General features: G+C 36.2%; 1 protein-coding gene across 1 annotated transcript in view; it reads left to right on the top strand.

The window, feature by feature from the left end:
• The window catches only part of LOC145246740 (neuronal acetylcholine receptor subunit alpha-10-like), a 550,490-nt gene that overhangs the window by 493,456 nt on the left and 38,357 nt on the right, over window positions 1–18,677 (top strand). The window contains exon 8 of the mRNA XM_080108500.1: window positions 15,303–15,576. Within this exon, the coding sequence (XP_079964626.1) occupies window positions 15,303–15,576 (274 nt within the window). The remainder of the gene's footprint in view (window positions 1–15,302; window positions 15,577–18,677) is intronic.

Here is an 18,677-nt window from a genome sequence, read left to right as displayed (position 1 = left end):
AGTTGTGGTTCCAATAACAAGTACGCGTCTGGTTACATTTCGAAAGGTCCATCGCTAGACGAAAATAAAAGTATAGTCACGGGACAGTGTTGTCCCATGCGTTTAGGGACTGGAGACGCCCTATTTACATTATTTGATCCTACAAATCAGGATTACCACAAGAAACCGCCTCGTCGAATTACACTTTTTTTGAAAACGAATCCCCATTGTCTTTGTATTCGAAGATTCCATTAAGGTACCATAAAAAATAAAGAATTCAAGTTAAAAATTCTTATGATAAATTAGTGACTTTTTGACCACCCTGTATAATTTTTTTATTTTTACGGAAACAGCGTTGAACCAAAGAGTAAATATTTTACTGAAATGTGCTTTAAGAAGAAGGTCACTTATAAAAATGTTCTTTTTATGAAATGTGATATCACCTGACACGGCAGCAGAATCTAAAATAATCAAAGATTTGTTTTCGCCTCATTTTTCCGCACAAAAAGAGGCTACTATAAACTGTTACTTGCTGTTTCACTTTGGTTTTGAGAAGCAATTAACTACAAAACGATACATATGTAAATAAAGTGAGAGATAAACACACGGAGATGGTGACAAATCGCTTAGATTCAATTAGTTTTTTTTCCGAATCAAAAATATTGCATTGTATTTTGTCTTTTCTAATTTTTTGTGTTTTTTATCCAAATCTAAATTATTATATTTAGTTTTTTCGTATTTTATTTAGTTTCTCTTCTTTTTCATTTGTTGTTATTTGTTTTGTTTGTTTGTTTTGTGGGAGGGTGAGTACTATTTTTATATGGCATAAATAGAAGTACTATTTTTATATGGCATAAATAGAAGAGACATCTGTGTGTTTCGGTTTATTATGGTTTACTCTAGAAAATAAAAATATCCAGATTGCATATGTGGTATGAAGAAAAAAATCGATGCAAATGTTTCCTAAGGTATATTTTTGGATACGTTTCTGTTTTTTTTTATCTAGTTAATCATTGTTTTAGAAGACGAAAATATGCCTTTTAAATATTGATTTTCTGGAAAATGTAGAAAGGGCGTTAGAAATTAATTTCTTTACTAGAAAAAAAAAGACATTGCAGTTACAATTTGATTCTTTCTATTTCTATTTATAAATATTCTTGAATTATAAATTATTTTATGTGTGTATATATATATATATATATATATATATATATATATATATATATATAATGAGTTTTAAAATTGATGGTTTGACTACAGAATGTATATATGTTACCGTAAATGTTTGCTGTCCTGTTTATTATTTATTTATTACTATTATTTAATCGTTTACTTTTACTTCGTTTTCTCTTTACTTTTACGGATACTTTTACTACTAAGGGTACTAGCAGAAGTATCCGTCGTTGATTGGGTTCAAAAACAGCCTACAGAAAATGGACTTTGATTGATGAAAGTATGATAGGTTATGAAAAGGAGGGAGTTGTAAAGAGATACGTTTTCATACTCAAAACTTTTACCTCAATCAAAATATGATGAAAGCAAAGATAATTTTCGCGAAAATATATTTTTTATATCAACTTTCTTTCCATTCGTAGCCAAGAGTGACCAACAAAATGATGTTTCCTTACAAAGAGAAAATGTTATATATATAATAATATAAATAACACGAAATAAATGTTACTATAGTCAATAAAAGTTAATTTTATGGTAGAAAAGTTCATTGGTTTGTATTTTTATGTAGTTTTTAAAAAAATCAAAATGGCAGCGACTTTGAAATGAAGAGCCCCGTTTTCAATTTGAAGGAGGGGCACTTGAGCATTCTAGTTTTACAATTTAAGAGAGTTCTGTCAACGTAAGGGATGTTTATAAATATATGTTAATGTTTTCCGTTATTTTGTGCTTGAAGAATATTCGATTATGGCATGTGTAGTTTATATAAAAATTCATTTAAGTAGTTATCGCCTCAAATTTCGTTTTAATTTTGGTTCGCTGAAATTATTTCAAGAGCATTAAAAATTATTTCCAAACAAAAAAAAACATGAACTGAATTTTATTGACTATGGTAACATTTATTTCTTGTATATTTATTTTTTCGGGTAGTCGTTTGTTGGCTTTTCGGCTAAACAATCTTACTAAATAATATCGACGAAATATCGAAAAACAAAGAAACAAAAACAGTTTTGAAAAATAATGAACCTTTACTTACTTTAGTAAAATAATCCGAAACAGCAAAATGGGATATTAAAAACGTAAACACGTAATTACTTTAGTTTTTTAAAGCAAAGAATCGATATAAATATGAATAAGAAGAAAATGGCGCCCTTTTCAAGCAGAACAGCTTCGTTTACGTTTTACAGTATTGAACGGTGTTGTATTGTGCCGTCGGATACAGAGTTGTACTATTGTAATGTAAAGAACATGCAGAAAGGGTTGTAATCAACTGAATTCCTTCTAGTACACTGACAAAAAAAGCTTAAACAGATATAAAAATAAAAAGGTTATGCAAATGTTTTTAAAAATACACGTAATCACGTGAGCAGGATTTTTTCCTTCTTTTGACACGATAACAAGTAACTTTCTTATTTTTTTATTATTTATCTATTTATCTATTTTCGAAAGAGTGCCAGATACAAGTAGGGAAGGAAAAAACAGAGTTATGCAAAATTTGTGTCGAGAATTGTCTAAAGTTCCGACTTGGGCTTTAACTTTAATAAGAACGTGAATTTATGAGGCGAATTTATTCGACACAAAAAAATAAATAAAAGTTAACGTGAATTAAGATTAAAGTTAAGGTTTTATTGTGGACCCTCATCCCTTTTAAAAAACCTTGTTAAACTTTGAAACATATTTCCATTCTATGGAGGTCAGGCCCGAACGAAGACCCAATAATTTTATTATACCATATTTCTTCAAACTGAAACATAATTATCAAAGTATACTTACGCAAATAGATATGAAAAGTCTTTGTTAAAGTTTGTGCCATATTTATATGGAGTACAGGCGCGAAGCAGACCCCACAATTTAATCATACCATCCCTATTTAAGTTGAAACATCTTTACCAAAGTATTATTATGTACATCTATATCAAAAACCCTTCTAAACGTTTTTTTTTTCATTTTTTATTTACATACTTTGGGGTCCAGGCGCGAACGCAGACCCCACAATTTTTATTTGGGACCAGGCGCGAACGCAAACCCCACAATTTTTATGAACCACCGTTCTGCCAGATCAAACATACCCATTCCTGATCATGGATACATCTTCTATCATTATATGTAAACAGTTTTTTTAAAATAGTCAACCATATAGGAACCTATTCGTGACCAGACACACACACACATTCAGCTTTATATTATAACTAGCAAGGCTACCCGGCGTTGCCCGGGACCGTATAAACAATGAACAAACAAAAGCAGATATTGAACATATGTTTTATTCTTAGGGGAGAGGAATCTTTCAGGGTGAGAGAGAGAGAGAGCAGATAAAGAGTGTGAGAGAGAGGCAGAAGAGAAAGTTGTTCCATCCTCTTTCCCAAATTTGACTACTGTTCACGTTTGAACTCTCATCGTCAAGTTGATCCTCGAGTTGCCTATTGGCCTTAATAAGTGCTAATATAGAGAGAAGAGAAACAGGGTGAGAGAGAGAGAAGATAAAGAGTGTGAGAGAGAGGCAGAAGAGAAAGTTGTTCCATCCTCTTTCCCAAATTTGAATACTGTGCACGTTTGAACTCTCATCGTCGAGTTTATCCTCGAGTTGCCTATTGGCCTTGATAAGTGCTAATATAGAGAGAAGAGAAACAGGGTGAGAGAGAGAGAAGATAAAGAGTGTGAGAGAGAGGCAGAAGAGAAAGTTGTTCTATCCTCTTTCCCAAATTTGAATACTGTGCACATTTGATCTCTCATCGTCGAGTTTATACTCGAGTTGCCTATTGGCCTTGATAAGTACTAATATGGAGAGAAGAGAAACAGGGTGAGAGAGAGAGAGAGAAGATAAAGAGTGTGAGAGAGAGGCTGAAGAGAAAGTTGTTCTATCCTCTTTCCCAAATTTCACTACTGTGCACATTTGATCTCTCATCGTCGAGTTTATCCTCGAGTTGCCTATTGGCCTTGATAAGTGCTAATATAGAGAGAAGAGAAACAGGGGTAGAGAGAGAGAGAGAAGATAAAGAGTGTGAGAGAGAGGCAAAAGAGAAAGTTGTTCTATCCTCTTTCCCAAATTTCACTACTGTGCACGTTTGAACTCTCATCGTCGAGTTGATCCTCGAGTTGCCTATTGGCCTTGATAAGTGCTAATATAGAGAGAAGAGAAACAGGGGTAGAGAGAGAGAAGATAAAGAGTGTGAGAGAGAGGCAGAAGAGAAAGTTGTTCTATCCTCTTTCCCAAATTTCACTACTGTGCACATTTGATCTCTCATCGTCGAGTTTATCCTGGAGTTGCCTATTGGCCTTTATAAGTGCTAATATAGAGAGAAGAGAAACAGGGGTAGAGAGAGAGAAGATAAAGAGTGTGAGAGAGAGAGGAAGAAGAGAATGTTGTTCTATCCTCTTTCCCAAATTTCACTACTGTGCACGTTTGAACTCTCATCCTCGAGTTAATACTCGAGTTGCCTATTGGCCTTGATAAGTGCTAATATAGAGAGAAGATAAACAGGGGTAGAGAGAGAGAGAAGATAAAGAGTGTGAGAGAGAGGCAGAAGAGAAAGTTGTTCTATCCTCTTTCCCAAATTTGAATACTGTGCACATTTGATCTCTTATCGTCGAGTTTATCCTCGAGTTGCCTATTGGCCTTTATAAGCGCTAATATAGAGAGAAGAGAAACAGGGGTAGAGAGAGAGAGAAGATAAAGAGTGTGAGAGAGAGGCAGAAGAGAAAGTTGTTCTATCCTCTTTCCCAAATTTGAATACTGTGCACATTTGATCTCTCATCGTCGAGTTTATACTCGAGTTGCCTATTGGCCTTGATAAGTGCTAATATAGAGAGAAGAGAAACAGGGGTAGAGAGAGAGAGAAGATAAAGAGTGTGAGAGAGAAGAAGAAGTGAAAGTTGTTCCATCCTCTTTCCCAAATTTGACTACTGTTCACGTTTGAACTCTCATCGTCGAGTTGATCCTCGAGTTGCCTATTGGCCTTGATAAGTGCTAATATAGAGAGAAGAGAAACAGGGGTAGAGAGAGAGAGAAGATAAAGAGTGTGAGAGAGAGGCAGAAGAGAAAGTTGTTCCATCCTCTTTCGTGAGAGAGAGGCAGAAGAGAAAGTTGTTCCATCCTCTTTCCCAAATTTCACTACTGTGCACGTTTGAACGCTCATCCTCGAGTTGCTTTTTGGCCTTGATAAGTGCTAATATAGATAGAAGGGAAAGAGGGTGAGAGAGAGAGTAGATAAAGAGGGTGAGAGAGAGAAAGAGAAGAGAAAGAGGTCTAGAGAGAGAGAGAGAGAGAGAAGAGAGTGAGAGAGAGAGAAATATGGTGAGTCGAGTTGATCCTCGAGTTGCCTATTTGCCTTGATAAGTGCTAATATAGAGAGAAGAGAAACAGGGTGAGAGAGAGAGAGAAGATAAAGAGTGTGAGAGAGAGGCAGAAGAGAAAGTTCTTCCATCCTTTTTTCCAAATTGTAATACTGTGCACGTTTGAACTCTCATCGTCGAGTCTATCCTCGATTTGCCTATTGGCCTTGATAAGTGCTAATATAGAGAGAAGAGAAACACGCTGAGAGAGAGAGAGAGCGAGAGAGAGAGAAGATAAAGAGTGTGAGAGAGAGGCAGAAGAGAAAGTTGTTCCATCCTCTTTCCCAAATTTCACTACTGTGCACGTTTGAACTCTCAATCTCGAGTTGCCTATTGGCCTTGATAAGTGCTAATATAGATAGAAGGGAAAGAGGGAGAGAGAGAGAGAGTAGATAAAGATGGTGAGAGAGAGAAAGAGAAGAGAAAGAGGTCTAGAGAAAGAGAGAGAGAAGAGAGTGAGAGAGAGAGAAATATGGTGATAGAGAGAGTTAGGAAAGTGGTAGAGAGAGAAGAGAGTGAGAGAGAGAGAGAGACGGCGAGAGAGAGAGAGAGAGAAAGACGGCGAGAGAGAGAGAAAGACGGCGAGAGAGAGAGAGAGAGAAAGTGTTCTTTGGAAATCTGTGCACGCGACCTAATTTTCGTTTACATAAGCGGCCTGATACTGATACCCACCCCTCCCCCTTCAAGTGTAACAGAGTTAGAATGTATAAACAAAATGGCTAAATCTTTGTTTACATGTTTTACAAAGAGCAAAGTCATCTTCGCCGGCAAAAAACTTCAAGCAAAAATAAAAACATTTTCCCTGCGTCAATTTTCGTGTAATTTTGGGATTTTGATTTTTGGAGTGCGATAATTCCGTTGGTAATAACGGTTCGAGTCGAAAACTAATATTTAACTGTGTTATAGTATCAATTACTCCTCCGAAGGCAGTTTTAACGTACCTCAGCCGCAGCCGACATTTTACTGAGCTGACGTCACGTCACGTGACACGTAATGAATAACGTTAAAGTGACAGGTTTTTTGGGGGCCCCCCTGGGAGAAAAACGATAAGTTCACCCCTTTCTACTGGTCCGTTTGACGTGAAATTTCGATATTTGTAATCCGGGATATGGGGCTTCGATATGATACCAAATTTGTCAACTCTGGTTCCGTCTTTCAAAAGTTTTAGCGTTACAAACAAACATACATACACACAGACGTTTGAGATTTATATATATAATATATATATATATATATATATATATATATATATATATATATATATATATACTTTATTTACATACAGTCATACCTTGCTACGATGTGCAGACCGTTTCGATCATAATAGATCTCATCGGGCAATAAAAATTCAAAAATGGTTCAAAACGATTTTCAATTATTATCTCTACTATAATTGAAAATGGTCTTGAACCATTTTTAATTTTTGAATTTGGCATTTTTCTTGCCTGGTGAGATCTATTGTGATCGAAACGGTCTGCACATCGTAGCTTGATATAACTGTATATATATAAAGAATAATTAAAAAAAGTAGTTTTTGCTCTCTTTGGTTGAGCACTATCAACAACCTTTGTGGAAATTCAATTACTCTTATCAAAGTAACAAACATTTCCCAGGAGAATGGGTAGAGAATTGGAGTTAATTACTGCAATGAGTTCACTTCTAATTCTGTTAAATGTCTGACAGCCGTCAAATTAAATAAGCAATACGCTTTTAGATATTGAACACTGTTTATTGATTTGTACCCGAGACTCCTATATGCTAATCCAATGTTCAATTTACAAATCTATACGGCGTGGACAAAATATCTTGCAAAATCATTACGTTTAATGCTAGTTTAATTTTGTTACCACAATAAATTATAATTTAAAAATATTTGAAAATGTCGAACACATAACACAGATACAAATACACATATATACAATTGTATATATATATATATATATATATATAGAGAGAGAGAGAGAGAGATAGATAGATAGATAGATAGATAGATAGATAGATAGATAGATAGATAGATAGATAGATAGATAGATAGATATACGTGGTCCTGGATATGACCTTAAACTATATCCGATTGTGAGACCCCAGCTTGCGGACTTTGGGGAGTGTGGAGCCACCCTTTAATGTCCACAGGTCCACTCTGAACCGGAGTGGTAGTACCTGTTAGAGTCCCAACCAAGTTTTATATTGTTTTTGCTTTGCATTTTCCTTATATTATACAAGTATTTTTATTCGTATTTTATTTGAAAATAACTTAATTACAAAAACAGATTGACTTTTCTCAACATACTTAATGGATACACGATTTCTACTTTCTTGTTAGAGGGGAAACTATCTTGAATTCTAGGATTATTTATTCAGAAGAAACCGATACTTTATTTAAGTATTTAAGTAAGATACTTATTATCTTCATCCGTACCGAGGCGCAGAAGTACCTGGTGAAAAGTTAGGTGCATGGTTACCCTTCTCGGTATCATGGACCCATAGATCTTTTCAGGTCATCCATCTAAGAGAAGAAGTGGGGAGGGTGGCCTCCTTAGTCCTTGTCGACAACCTTCCTAGAGCTGGTGACTCGAACAAATTCTCCGGTTTGTAGACTTAAATAGCTTACGAAGTAGATAGGCTCTGCCTATTGTCATGTTTTCACACAGGCATAGAGGTATAATATCAGGGTCTCAACAGGGCTACACTATATTTGGTATTGTTTTCTAAGACAATGAACGCCGTCCCACTTTCTTTCTCTCACAAACTAAGCAAATTGAGCGTGCTTGAATAGCACTTGTGTTCACTCGGCTAGTTTTGGTCGATGTTGCCCGAGAGGTTATAGGTACATGTTTGATAGTGTGTCTGACTGCTGTTTCCTAATGACAGTACATTAGCCCTAACTGTTTGGTAGCTTTTAGGGCAGTTGGTCTATCATCAGTTGTATAATATCGGGATAGTTGTAGTGCCATGTCGCACATGGAAAATGGCTCTGCTGCTACCACCGGTGGGTTTTCGCGAGGCCACAACCTTCTAGACAAGACTCAGTTCATTGACTGCTTGCGTATGTATACTTGGTTTACTTTACTCAATACTGTCTAAATTAAACAAAAATGAAATGAAATAACACCCCAAACGAAAACCACAATCAAACCAGGCAACCACCCAAACAAAACTAATGTGCCTTCTCCCATTCAAAAAATATCCGTGGGCTTAGAAGTAATCTAGATAATTGTAGAGTCTTATGTCTTAGGAAACTCCCCGGACATCTTAGCATTAATTTATACAAATCTGCATTTCTCAATCCTCTCTAACATGACAATATGACTCTCTCTCTCTCTCTCTCTCTCTCTCTCTCTCTCTCTCTCTCTCTCTCTCTCTCTCGTAAGGACTCGGATAGATACATGCATGTAGCACATTTCCCTTTACTAGAAAGCAACGTATTGAATCGGATGATCAGGCCTTTGTGTGCTTTTAACTAACTTGCATTAGTAAAATATATTTTATCTACCGTTCTCCCTTATATCAGGATTGTACCCTAATCGACCATGTCTCAAATATTATAGCTGCAGGACTCTCCTTAGAATCTATGGCATGAGTATCATAGATACTCATCCCCAAGTCCATGTGTTTGGTGACTTTAATGTTCATCATAACATTTGGCTTCGTTTCACAAATGCAGCTGGACGCATTACTTATAGTTTCTCGATCGCTCATTCCTTTACACCGACAGTCATTTTCTCAACCAGCCTCTCGAATTGTGGAACCCAGTAAGCTTCAGTTCTAGACCTATTCTTTACCACAGTACCCAATGGTTGTATGACTAATGCCCATAGTTAACTTAGAAACGCGGACCATCTAGTGGTATCATTAAACATCACTCTTAAATCCCAACCCCAAAATGAAGAGCTGTTGCTCAAAACGGCCACGTACTATAAAAGGCTGACTGGGAAATCATCAGAGAACACGTCAGGGATACCCCTCTTTTCTCTTCCTGTTGAATATTGTGCTAATGGGACAATTGAATGGTGCGATGCGGGCATTGAACCACATATTCCTACATGGAAGTAATATAGCAAACCCCACTCCCTCAATGGTTCACTTCAAATTGCACAGCTGTCATTGCCGAAAATCAGCATGCATTCCGCCGGTTCATACGTCATAAATCAAGTACAAAAAGGCAAAGAATATATTGATGCTAAAAATCACTGTAAGAGTGAAATAGCCACAACCAAAAGAAGGTATGCTGAAATAACCAGGAAACGCATTCAATCGCAAGAGAGGAACTCATGATTTCAGGAAATTTTATAACAATGTAGTGACTTAATGGCAATCGGTAATGCTTCCACTATTCAAGAACCAGGAGGTCGCATGCACGGCCGAACAGCTTGCTCGGCGATTCGCCTCCAGCTCTATCTTAGACTCAACCAACAACTTCCTTCCAAATTTCCCTATTCGGACTGTAGCCACACTTGATGATCTGAAAATCACCCCTTCTCATAATCGCGATATCATAAAAACTTAGACACTTCCAAGGCGTGTAGCCCTGATATAATCCAGGTTATACTAAGAAATGCTCAGCTGAGATAGACCTCGTAATTTCCAAATTCTACAACAAATATCTTACTAAATCTTGTTTCTCAAATGACTGAAAAATAGCCTCTGGCATAAAGGGCTGCTAATGAAAGTTAAATTATACTGTATAACAGGACGAATACTAAATAAAATTAGATCTTTCTTAGACAAGAAAACTATCCAGGTTTTTCTTGGTGGACGTACATCTAAACAGCATAACATTAATGCCGAAGTGCGTCTGGGGTCGATCCTCGTACCCCTATTAATCCTGCTATTCATAAACGATGTCCCTTATAACATTGTGTATAATATGGGTCCATAGACCAAAAACTAACAGAGGAGTTTGGTAGGCAATCTTTTTTAAATAAATATATATACGTATACATAAATATATATATATAAAGCGGTTTGTGTTTACTAACACAGTACCACAGTACCCAAGGATTGTATGACTAATGCCCATAGTTCGGAACGTTGAAATTAAGTTTTTCCGCAAATATTACGCAAGTATAAATCATGTAAATGATTTTCCTTCAGCAATGCGATATCCCACATAAGAAACAACAACCCACACACATACACACACACACACACACACACACACATATATATATATATATATATATATATATATATATATATATATATATATAGTTACCCACGAAGACGTGTTTCGTCTTTATCCATCTTATCAGCGTGGCTGGATCTTAACAGATTCGAAACCAAGACCCTGGAGTAAGGAGAAACAGTTTTGAATCTCGCTAGGTTCAGCCGTGTTGGTAAGTAGCATAAGGACAAAAACTTATATAGATAACAAAACTTATATAGATAACAAAACTTATATAGATAACAAAACTTATATAGATAACAAAACTTATGTAGATAAAAAAAACTTATATAGATAACAAAACATATATAATTAAAAAATAAATATTTAATTATTAGCCAAATACTTTTACGTTCATTCTAACGAAATTTTCAGTTTCCAGATGACGGTTCAAACAAGTCGTATAATTCTAACCGTGGAATACGAGTCACTTTTAACTCAATTTTAAACACTTTAACATATGAGGCCAATTTAAACATTCTTGTGACAAGTAGAGAAATAAACTCTATTTATGTCAATATATCTATGCATGGAGTTGCTTAGAAAGTGTTCAGATTCACTCAGAGAAATAAGTGACATTGTTATATTTATTTTTATATCATACTAGCAAGAGTACCCGGTGTTGCCCGGGTGTGAGAGGTGGGGGGGGGTAAATAACAGCAGGAAGTCTGTGTGGTGTTAAAAAAAGTAGTAGTAGCGGGGGGATCAAAACAACAGTAGGCAGACCGGGTGGAGAGAGATTTTAAAAAATGGTAGTAGCAGGGGGGTAACTGGCGTTGCCCGGGTGTGTGTGGGTTGTATAGTAAGGAACCCGGGTGGAAAGTGGTGTTAAAAAAAGTGGTAGTAAGCAGGTAGGCTCGAACCCATGACGCGAAGGCAGAAAAGAAAGTTAAAGAAAATCTGACTTCTTATAGATGCTCCATGACGCGACGAGAAGTTCAGAACGTTGAAATTAAGTGAAGTCAATCCAACCGAAACGATGACTTACAAAAATGGCAACTCCAAAAGAAAAAAAAATCACCCCCCCCTGCAGAAAACTGCACAGTTGAGGGTGAAGGAATTAATGCGTTTGGCCAATTTTTCGATATTTGTCGTCCGAAGGGTCGATCTTTAAAACCATACAGGTTTCGTCAGGATCCGTCGCCTGTGTCGAAAGTTTTTGCGAGACATACAAAACACACATACATTTTGCCTTTTATATATATGGATAAGCGCTTGATATTGAAGAATCAACCGGGTTCCATCAGGTTGTATTCCGGTCTTTTTCCCATCGCATATCATATAATTTCATCTTTTCTTTCGCAATTTTAAACCACGCAGGTGGGATCTTTTTTTCTTTTGTTTTTCTTTTTTATAATTATTATTATTTTCATAGAAATCGCCACAGACAAGTGAGTCACTTGATGATGGAACGTTTTTAAAAAATCACTTCATGGTCAAAATCTAGCCAACGATAAATGTTATGTGGATTGATTCCGATACAGAAAACAGAAATGTTCTCCCCACTTCTTATAAACCTCGCTGGTCAAATGTGAAAACTAAAGCAAAACAGGTGAAGCACGCATGGTCCTCCGTGAGTGCACAGTAAAGTTCATCATTTGCCCCCTCCCGCCATTTAGCCCCAAAAGTCCCCAGGGGACGTCACATCCTGGTGAAAATGAACAAATGGTGCAGTTTTAGGCCTTAACATATGTAAATTTGAGTTCTGCACCATGCAAAAAAAGAAATGACTAAATCCTCATTTATCCCCAAAAGTCCCCAAAGCCTTAACATATTTAAATTTGAGTTCAGCACCATGCAAAACGGATAAATAGACATACACAGAAAATTTTGGACAAATATGGTAATGGAGTGTTTTTATTAGCCCTAAAAGTGCCTCTGGGGCACACCCAATGTTATATAGTGTTGTTATTATTATTAAGTGTTCTTGTTAGTAAGGATAAGAGTCTTAAGAGTGTTCATGGAAGTAAGAGATCTTTGAGGTTCGTGTGTGTGATCATGTTGTGAGATATGGAGACATTAACAGGTGTATATAAAGAGAGAGAGTGAGAGTTTATAAATGAGAGAGATTGCATATAAATACATTTTGAGAAAGTGTTTGCTATCTAGATAGATAGACCGATAGGTTGGCATTTATGCTTTGACATAAATAGAATAACACATATACTTTCTAAACATCAAACATGACCGGTCAATGGCTTGCATCCAGGAATTCAAAGTTTCTTCTTACATTTTCTTTTTCTGTTTAAAACCCTCTCGCTTCCAGACGGGCCAAGATTCAAACTGGTCGGACTCTCGTCTGACTCTTTGACTCTCTACCTCCCTTCTGACTTTCTTCTAACTAACTCTCACTTCCTATATTGAGAAATCCATGCATGTCCGGCCAACGTGACCACAACTCACGTGCCATCAAGTGGGGGCACAAGTGTCTGCAGTTCGTCAGAGCATTCACCATTAAAATACTTGTAGAACAAGCAGAGGGATGCAACGTTTCGTCGATGGGACAGAGGCTGAAGCTTAGATGCCAGTTCAGGGCCTATCAGATTGGCGACTCTTTTTTTAACCTTGTCTAGGAGCGAGAGACTAGTAGCAGACGCACCAGCCCAGATGTGACAACAATGCTCCATACATGGGCGAATGGTGGCCTTATAGTGATACAGGATACTTTCAGGTGTCAGTAGTTTTCTAGCACGGTAGAGAGAGCCTACCTTTTTCGCAGAGGCCCTGGCAATGTTTTCAATATAATTGCTCCAGCTCATGTTTCCTGTGAACGTTAGGCCAAGCATTTTGAAAGATGTACTCTCAGACAGGGAGTCACTGGCCATTGCTATTGGTGGCAGAGAAGGTTTCTTGTAGTTATTGAAGGAAACAAGTTTAGTCTTGGCAGCATTGAATGTGACCATCCATTTATGTCCCCATTCCACTACAGATTGGAGGTCATCCTCTAGTGTTTTTGCCATTTCTTTAGATATGTGTTCATTTGTTTTCCTGTCATGCCTGTTATAGAGTGTAGTGTCATTAGCAGATATACCCATCTCAGAGGCAGTTTTGTCAGGGAGGTCATTAATAAATATCAGGAACAATAGAGGTCCAAGAATAGACCCCTGAGGCACTCCTGCATTTATATCACACTGTTTAGATGTTCGACCGTCGAGGACAACCTGGATTTAATTATGCTAAGCATTCTACCAGTGATACCGTATGATTTGATTTTCCTGAGGAGACCCTTGTGCCATACCCTGTCAAAAGCCTTAGATATATCTAGAGCTACCGCTCTGCCCTCCCCCGCTTTATCCAGTGAATGGTATATACGTTCAGAGATTACAGTGAGTATGTCAGCTGTGGAACGGGCTTGTCTAAATCCATATTGCTTGTCAGTCAGGAGTTTAGCATCTGTAAGGTGCCGGACTAAAGCATGGTAAATTATGGTCTCAAATATTTTGGCGAAAAGTGGGAGGAGGCTAATGGGGCGATAATTTGATGGGTCAGTTCTTTCGTCAGAATTCTTGAATATTGGTACCACAGAAACAGTTTTCCAACAGCCCGGAAAGCATGATTCATTAAGGCATTTGTTATAGAGATGTAGAATGCATCTAAGACCAAGCTCCTATCTCTACATCATAAACGCTCTGATCCCCATCTGGCATCAATTGAAATGGATGGCTCTCGTCTAGAGGAGGCCACATGTTTTGATAAGCTTCTGGGGTTGACCTTTACTCCTGATCTGAAATGGAACACATACATCAAGTCTGTGGCCAAGGTCGCTGGGAAAATGGTGGGATCCTTCTAACGCTCCAGAAGATATCTCACTAATGATGCAATTCTTATCTATATAAAAGCCAAGTACGTCCAAGGATGGAGTACTGCTGCCACATCTGGGCAGGAGCTGCTAAAACCAGCCTATACTGCCTTGACAGAGTACAAAATAGATCTAGTGGCTTGGTGGGGGATGCCCTTTTCTCTTCCCTGCAACCTCTTTCCCACAGAAGAGACGTTTGTTCTATCGTTAATTTCATGGCAAGTGCTCGTCTGAGCTCTATTCTCTGGTCCCCCCTCGCCAATCTTTTTAAAAAAACATCCGACTAGCTGAAACCACCGTCAACAATTTCCCCCACTCCTTATCTGTGCCTAAATCAAAACGTAGATTCCATGAACAAAGCTTCTTTCTTAGAACTGCTCGCCTGTGGAACTCTGTTCCGCTTGCCTGTTTCCCTCCCGACTTCAACCTGGATGTATTCAAGTCCAACACAAACAAATTCCTGATGAATCACCCCCTTAAGTAATGACACTTTATCAATTCTCCAATACTATTACTACACTATCCCATTGATTACTGTACACAATAACCCTTATCACCGAGTGGCCTGTGGGCCTTGATAAGTGGTGAACTCACTGTAAAAAAAAAGTCGTGTATGTTTCTGTTAATATTCTTTTTTTTATTTTACTAAATTACTAAATACTTGAAATGTACAAACAAAAAGATTACGGTTAATAGGGACAGTACTCCAAAAAGAAAATAATATAAAGATCGGTTTGGTTTGGTTTTGTTTCGTTGGGTTTTTTTTTCGTTTTTTTTTTTTGTTTGTTTGTTTCTTTTTTTTTTTTTTTAGTTATTTTATTTAGTTTAATCAATTATTCATTTATTTTCCTTCCGCAGGTTAAAAGAAACGTCGTCTTCTACGCGTGCTGTGAAGAACCTTTTCCGGATGTGACGTTTTATATCCACATGCGACGTCGAACGCTTTACTACACGTACAACGTCATCATCCCTTGCGTCATGCTTTCTATACTCACACTAATGGGTTTCTGGATGAGACCGGACAGCGGAGAAAAAGTCACCCTCGGGCTCACAGTGCTGCTCGCCTTTTCTGTATTCATGTTGCTGATTGCTGAAAATATGCCTGCTACTTCCAACTTTGTTCCGCTCATTGGTCAGTACACGCCCCCTTCCTCTTGGAAAAATATCAATATCGTCAATAATTTGTCAAATGCCAATCTGTATGTAAAATGTAAAGTCGTAGCTTGATTTAATGTTCACCGTGTATGCATTTTGCCTTTGTTCTCAGTTCTCTTTTAAGAACATTAATTCTACTAAAAACTATATCCTTGCGCAGACTCACATGCCATTTATCGCACGAAAACGCTATCGAGAAATCGAGATTTACTTCATATATATCGTCGCTAACTATGGAATTAACTAAGCTGGTTTTAAATACTAGTTGATTTACTGTGTTTAATTATGCACTAATACTTGAAGTAGCTTCTAATGTTTGTAAAATCAAAGTATACAATTGTATATATATATATATATGTGTGTGTGTGTGTGTGTGTGTGTGTGTGTGTGTGTGTGTGTGTGTGTGTGTGTGTGTGTGTATAATATAATTAGAAAAATAATATATATATAATTGTATACTTTAAAGCCTGACGATTTATCACAAGAATGAAACGCGGAATATTCTGTGTTGCTTGATTGCCATATATATTTTCATAACTTACTATATATATATATATATATATATATATATATATATATATATATATATATAGGAATCAGTAAAGAGAAAATGAAGGTGTAAAATGTATATAGTAATATATATAGATTTATTCATTTGTTTAATAGGGGTATACATCAATTGGGCTATTTGGGTAAAAAGGGGATTCTTTATACCATGGTATTTCGGAACCTAAAGCTTCTCATCAGAAGAGTAGAGAAAATACTAAGCAGCGTAATAGGAATGCGACGTCCAGCCATAATTTCATTAGTGGCGAAATAAATTATTGAGGTTGTTTGGGGGAACTATATTGATCTTTGTGTTAAAGAAGGGTGTAGTTAGCAATATATATATATTGTAAGTAGGTGTATAGTATGTCTAACATAGTGGGTTGTATGTATGCGGACAGTATGTGTGTTTAACCTCTTGGGGAGAATATAGAGTAAGTTAGAGGAGGTTTCTTTTTTAACCATATGTGTAGATGCGTTGTAGCTGTAAAACATCCACATAGCTACAACAATCTACACAAACCTTCTTCAACTTACCCCATATTCTCCCTGATAGCTTAAATACTGTCCGCATACATCAAACCGACTATGACAGACAGGCTATGCACACACTCACATTACATATTACAAGCTACACTCCTCCTTTATCACAGAGATAAATAATTTATTTAGCTCATAATGAAGTTATCGCAAGACGTTGCATCTCCATAATGTTGTTCAGCATCTTTTCTACACTTCTGATGAGAAGCATTAGGCTTCGAAACATCACGGCATAAAGAGTTCCTTTTTACCCAAATACCCCAATTGATGTATGCCCTATTACACAAATGAATATATATATATATATATATATATATTTATATATTTATATATTTTTTTTACATAGGCATTGCCACTTATCAAAGCCCAGAGACTACTTTAGGATAAGGGTTAATATATATATATATATATATATATATATATATATATATATATATATATATATATATGTAGTTTATATTTCTTCATTTTCTCTTATTATTGATGCCTATACAAGCTCAAAAAATCTGTTTAGCTTTATATAATCCCGATAAGTCTCCTCTTGAAGAACTGAATTTATTTTCCTCCTTTAACGCCCCGATATATATATATATATATATATATATATATATATATATATGTGTGTGTGTGTGTGTGTGTGTGTGTGTGTGTGTGTGTGTGTGTGTGTGTATATACGGAAACCAGACGTTGCCCTGATTGAATGAGCATCATCGAATGTTCCACCCTTTCATATTTTTTTGATTATCGAAATTGGAGAAATCGCCTATTTTCCAATATATTAATTAATTGCCTATTCAAGTTGAGGCCCCATCTCGGTACAACGGGAGGAAGTTTCACATGCTTTCCAGCAGTGACTTAGTTCACAATACATTGTAGTCTTCATTGCACTGTAGAGAATCTACTGTTGATTTTATAAAATTATTTTTATATTTAATAGCTTCAATTGAAGTTTAACATGCAAAAGTCAAGTGTCATAACAAAGAAACAACTGTTGATTTTATATGCCAGACCTTTCTGTTTGTTTTGTAATAAAAATTCTCAAATGCACATAAATAAAGGGTTAACTTCAATCAAAATATGCCGTTTCTCCTTTTATCGTTATTTTTTCGATTATCGATACTTATCGAATACATTCCGATACAAAACCTATCTAAGAACACTGTCAAGCACATAAAGTACTTTTCTGTAAAATTTTAAAATAATAGTCCCAGCCGTTTAGGAGACCATAGGGAATGAATTCACACACACACACACCTGGACAAAGTTTCTTTTGTATAGTAATAGAGTAGATAGATAGAAGATATATAGGAAAAATTATTTTTCAATTTTATTTCACTCTTTATTTATACCAATCCTTATTTTTATGAAGCTCGGTTTATATTAAGTATAACAACAGAACATATACAAATAAATGTAAAAAAAAAGTCTATATTCCGATACATAATAATTATATGATTGTTTCTGTACTACGAAACAGGTACTATAAAGAATTACCCATTTACACATGTTGAAAGAATGAAAGAAATAAACGGTAACATAAATAATATTTTGAAAATTTGAATATCGTTTTTTTTCATATATATATATATAGATAGATAGATAGATAGATATAGATATATATATATAGATGTATATATATATATGTGTGTGTGTGTGTGTGTGTGTGTGTGTGTGTGTGTGTGTGTGTGTGTGTGAGAGAGAGAAAAAAATAGACAGCAAGAGAAATAAATTGATATCAATAATTAAGTTTAATATTTGTTTTAAAAACTATAGATTTCAAAAAAGCAAATCACTAAATATTGATAAACCTCCCCCATTGCCTATCAAAGAATAAAATCACGTCGCTAGGCTTTGGTTTTGTGCTGTAATAAAATTGGATTCGAACGGAACTGATTGAAGGGAATATTCAAGAAATGATAAATGAAACGGACATTGATTTTATAATACTGAAAACGCCGGAGGTTTACGAAAGTCGCGCTTCTCCAACCTCTT

Source organism: Euprymna scolopes, chromosome 24 (genome assembly GCF_053919585.1).
Source record: "Euprymna scolopes isolate OS-2025 chromosome 24, ASM5391958v1, whole genome shotgun sequence".
Classification (NCBI taxonomy): Eukaryota; Metazoa; Mollusca; class Cephalopoda; order Sepiida; family Sepiolidae; genus Euprymna; species Euprymna scolopes.
This window is presented reverse-complemented; position numbering and strand designations above follow the sequence as displayed.